General features: G+C 46.3%; 1 protein-coding gene across 1 annotated transcript; it reads right to left on the bottom strand.

The window, feature by feature from the left end:
* Positions 1 to 1,885: 1,885 nt before the first annotated feature.
* LOC147890549 (chaperone protein ClpC1, chloroplastic) lies at positions 1,886 to 4,994 on the bottom strand. Its single transcript, XM_087390858.1, has one exon. It carries the CDS (start codon positions 4,892 to 4,894, stop codon positions 2,102 to 2,104), a length of 2,793 nt encoding a protein of 930 aa, XP_087246984.1. The 5' UTR covers positions 4,895 to 4,994; the 3' UTR covers positions 1,886 to 2,101.
* Between the last annotated feature and the right edge of the window lie 262 nt (positions 4,995 to 5,256).

Below are 5,256 nucleotides of genomic sequence, written 5' to 3'. Positions count from 1 at the left end.
ATGTACTCTAGATTCTTCCTGTCGAAGATTATCAATCTTCCATATAAATATGGGTTTAATTTTGACGTCAGTTTCTAAATGGGGAGATGATGTTCCTAAGCCCTTACCCCCTCTACTCTGGTTTACAGGGCCAGCACCTACGACCAATCCAAGGATATGTTACGTAAAGGTACACTAGACAATGCAGTTCATATACATATATTTAGATGAATCTAAGAACATGCCCAGACTCATCCTTTGAAACACAACAAATAGTGCATGATAGTCACTTACAAGGTTGAAAACCGTAAACTCATCGTGCATAGTAGGGAGTAGATATGTACACCCTGAAAGTTATTGTAAACTCATCCTGCATAGCAGGGACTAGCTACTATGCAGTTCATTTGCATCCTGAAAGTAACTCACGCTTAAAAATAATGGACATCCCTGCCCGCAAAATTATTCTGTACCCAATGGTGCATGCACATGATTGTATAAACATATGCTCAAAAACATGCACACATAATTCCAAACTCACACAAAGATGTGCATCTTGAAAGGTATATATCTAGATGGCGCCAGGAACATGCCCAAACTCATCCTCTGAAAATACAACACAGTGCAGTTTCAATCTCATGATCGTCACTCATAAGGTTGAAACCATAAACTCCATCACGCATAGCAAGGACTAACTACTAGGACATCCCCACTGACGCCATCAGCACCCAACAGTGGGTGTAGACCACAGCATAAGCATCAGCTCTCACACATACAAATCCACACACCCAAACATACTTGAGCATCCATTTATACAAAGGTCTTCGTACCGAGTTTCTGTCAACACTCTGCAGCTGAACGGCACACTCAGCCAAGACAGGCTGGCACTAAAGGGCAGACTCAGCCATGTATTGCAAGGTACTCATACTGAGAGTTTCTGCCAGACTTCCAGCTGTAAAAGCAGATTCATGACGAAAGGTACCACATCAGGGCAGCCAATCAAAAAATAATAATCCACATTCTCTTGTGAAGCAAAATTTATTTCGAACATTCATAAAAGTAGAATACCTCCAATTTTACTCCTCCATTACATTTGCAAGAGGAAGGTAAGACAAAACATCAGAGACAGATAGGGGGTTGTAGCAAAGCGATTTTATGCTTTATTTCTCATCACTGTACCCAAGCATAAGCTGAAACTCCTTAGTTGAAAAAGGCAATCGGCCATAAATACAAATTCAACCATGTAAAAGCAGAAATGAGACGAGCTACTTTCTCTCTCTCTCTCTCTCTCTCTCTCCCCCCCCCCAACATAAGCACACACACCGTAACTGTGACTGCCAGATCATGTAAAAGCAGAATATCTGACACGCATACCTTTGACACAAAAGTTCTTCATACTGAGCACTTCTATCATAGCTCCCCAGATGAGGGCTTTGCATAAGTTTCAAGAGCTCATTCAAATGAATCAGAGGAGAACTCCAGATGTCTGAGTCCCTTCACCTGCCCTCCCCTCCAGAGACTTGGTCAAGATTAAGGCTAGCATTTAGGGCAAAATCTAAACAGAAAGTAGATGTTGTTCTCCTTAAGTGTCCCAAAGAGAAAAGAATGCATTCGAGTCTCCCCGTTTGAAAAAAAAATAATGGAAAATTCTAGTCTGCCATTGTTGTCGTCACATATCATTACACCAAGGATATAAACTAAGTTCTATCTTTTCCACTAAAAGAAACTACCCCATGATGTTAGTAGCAGATAACATCCTACACAATGCCCTAGCTGGCACCTTGACATGTACTATACTTTTTACCAATATGAAAATGACTTCCAAAGGGGAAAAAAGTTGTATTACCTTGAACAGAATTCAGAGAGATGTCATAGACTCCTCAGAGTTTGTAATCAAAATAGTGTAACATGAACGTCCAATGTGAGCTTGAGATATTTTAATGTAATTTGAATACTATACGTACATACAAAAGGTGGAAGTATCTGAACTATGCCACTTTAACACATTCACACCTGGTTTTTAATCTCAGCTCCACTATGAACTCAACTTACTGGCAGGTCAAGTTATTAAGTGTTTCTCAACTAATAGCTGTGAAATCACATCTAACACAATATTCACATTCCCTCAAGCAACACCAGCTGGAGCTTCAATACTTGTACTAGAAGCAGTCCCAGTGGTTCCATTCAAGATTGTGACATTTCCTTCAGAGTCTACGTCTATGATTGCAGAATCCCCCTCTTTGATCTCGCCTGCAAGCATTCGTTCAGCCATACTGTCCTCCAAAAGCCGCATGATAGCCCTCCTCAAGGGCCGCGCACCATAACTCGGGCTGTAGCCTTCATCCACCACTCTATCTCTGAACCTTTCGGTCACCTGCAGCTCAATAGATTTGTTCTTTAAACGATCAAAGACTTCTTTCAGCATAATGTCTGCTATATCTTTCACCTCAGACTTTGTCAGCTGCCTGAATACAATGATTTCATCAAGTCGATTCAAGAATTCAGGTCGGAAATATTGTTTGAGCTCCTCATTTACAAGACTCTTTATTCTGTTATAGCTACTATCTTTTTCACCATAGTCAAGCTGGAAGCCAATACCACCTCCACCCTTCTCAATTACACTGCTCCCAACATTTGATGTCATAATCAACAGTGTGTTTTTGAAATCCACAGTCCTTCCCTTGCTGTCCGTAAGCCTGCCATCCTCCAGTATCTGCAGCATCATGTTGAAAACGTCTGGATGTGCCTTCTCAATTTCGTCAAACAGAACAACTGTGTAGGGACGCCGCCGCACCGCTTCCGTAAGCTGACCACCTTCACTGTACCCAACATAGCCAGGTGGAGACCCAATAAGCTTGGAGACAGTATGTCTTTCCATGAATTCACTCATGTCAAGTCTCACCATTGCTTCTTCTGAGCCAAAGTAGTATGCTGCCAAGGCCTTTGCAAGCTCGGATTTCCCAACACCAGTTGGACCTGAGAAGATGAAACTTGCAATAGGCCTGTTAGGATTCTTTAAACCAACCCGAGCACGGCGAATGGCACGACTGATGGCTTTCACTGCTTCATCCTGACCGATGACTCGCTTGTGGAGTGTTTCCTCCATGTGCAACAGTCGATTGGACTCATCTATTGAGACTTTCTCCACTGGGATTCCTGTCCAGGCAGAAACTATCTGCTGAATGTCTGCTTCAGTCACGAGAGGTCCAGTGTCCCCAGCCTCAGTCTCAGCCTTAATTTTCTCCTTTCCTTTCTCAGTGATCGCAGAAATCTGTGCCTTTAGTTCCATCTCGCGGTCACGAAGCTCTCCTGCCTTCTCAAAGTCTTGGCCTCGCACTGCCTCATTCTTCTCCTTGGTAATCTGCCTAAGCTCCTTATCAAGCTCCTTTGCCTCTTCAGGAAGTTGGGCATGGCGTAGACGCACGCGTGAACCAGCCTCATCAATCAAGTCAATAGCTTTATCAGGAAGAAAGCGATCACTTATGTACTGGTAGGAGAGCTGAGCAGCAGCAACCAATGCCTCGTCTGTGTATTTCAGCTTGTGATGAATTTCATAGCGCTCCCGAAGGCCTTTCAATATCTGTATGGTCTCATCCACAGTGGGTTCAGGGACTTGGACAGGTTGGAAACGCCTTTCCAAGGCAGGATCCTTTTCAATGTGCTTCCTGTATTCATCCAGGGTAGTAGCCCCAATACATTGAAGCTCACCGCGGGCTAAAGCAGGCTTCAAGATGTTAGCTGCATCGATTGCTCCCTCAGCAGCACCAGCTCCAATCAAAGTATGGACTTCATCTATGAAGAGTATAATATCATCCGCCTGTTTGATCTCCTCCATGAGCTTCTTGAGCCTCTCCTCAAATTCTCCCCTGTATTTGGTCCCAGCAACAAGCAATCCCATGTCAAGGGTGATAACCTTTTTCCCTTCGATAGTTTCCGGAACATCTCCGCTCATGATACGCTGAGCAAGCCCTTCCGCTATTGCAGTCTTTCCGACACCGGGCTCACCGATGAGGCATGGGTTGTTCTTAGTCCGTCGACCGAGAATCTGAGTAACACGCTCAATCTGAGGTTGCCTGCCTACAACAGGATCCAGCTTACCTTCCTCCGCTAGCTTTGTCAAATTAGTTCCATACTCCTCCAAGGTAGGCATTTTGGCATTACTGCTACCACCTCCTACACCGGCACCGACGGCCTCAGTACTTTCACCGACCATTCGAATTACCTGAGTCCTGATGTTGCTAGGGTCGGCGCCGAGGTTTTCGAGCACACGGGCAGCAACTCCCTCCCCTTCTCTCAACAGCCCTAATAGAAGATGCTCTGAGCCGATGTAATTGTGACCTAGCTGCCGCGCCTCTTCCAGTGAAAGCTCGAGCACTCGTTTAGCACGCGGGGTGAAAGGAATCTCGACGGCCACGAAACCACTGCCACGCCCAATGATTTTCTCCACCTCCACACGAGCTTCCTTCAAATTGACGCCCATAGACTTCAACACCTTCGCAGCAATTCCGGTTCCCTCTCCGATCAGCCCCAACAGTATCTGCTCCGTCCCAACAAAGTTGTGCCCGAGACGCCTGGCTTCCTCTTGCGCCAGCATGATAACTTTGATGGCCTTCTCGGTGAAGCGCTCGAACATCGCCACAGCAACGCCACGGTTGCCTCTGCCACGGGGGGCGGCGACGGCCAAAGCAACGGAGGAGCGGAAATCCTTCCCATGGGCGACCTTAAAATCGAGGAGGGAGAGGCGACGCAAGCCGGAGAAGGAACTAACAACGGAGGAGGAGGGGCTGGGGCGAGGGCAAGCGAGCTTGGAGGAGGAGGAAGAAGCTCGAGGGCGGGATCTGGAGGAGGGGGAGGGGAGGTGGTCATGGGAGATGAGGCGAGAAGGGAGGGCTGATGCGGCGGAGATGGCGCCAGCCATAGCTATGGAGGAAGCTGAAGCTGTGCAGAAGAAGAAGAAGAGGAAAAAGAAGTGTTTGAAAAGTAGTAGAAGCGAATAAAGGGCAGAAAAGAAGCCAACGTTTTGCATTATCCCTCTTTTGTCTCTGTTTCTTTCACCACCACGTCTCCTAAACCGCCCTCCCCTACTCTCTCCTCATCCCCATTAGCTTTGCTTGGAGTGACTCGCTTCTTGGTTCAACATTTGCCTCACCATCGCGTGTTGTGTGTTTTCCATCACCCGGCAATCGTTTTGCGATTGTCTCAATGCAGATTCCTCGATGTTTCTATTGACATGGGTCGAGATCAAGCCTTCAACTCGCGTTGCCCTCTCTACCAACCTTG

Source organism: Dipteris shenzhenensis, chromosome 19 (assembly GCF_047967505.1).
Source record: "Dipteris shenzhenensis isolate YYH24624 ecotype China chromosome 19, Dip_SZ_1.0, whole genome shotgun sequence".
Taxonomy (NCBI): Eukaryota; Viridiplantae; Streptophyta; class Polypodiopsida; order Gleicheniales; family Dipteridaceae; genus Dipteris; species Dipteris shenzhenensis.
Note: the sequence above shows the minus strand (reverse complement) of the source record. Positions and strands in the feature narration are given on the sequence as shown.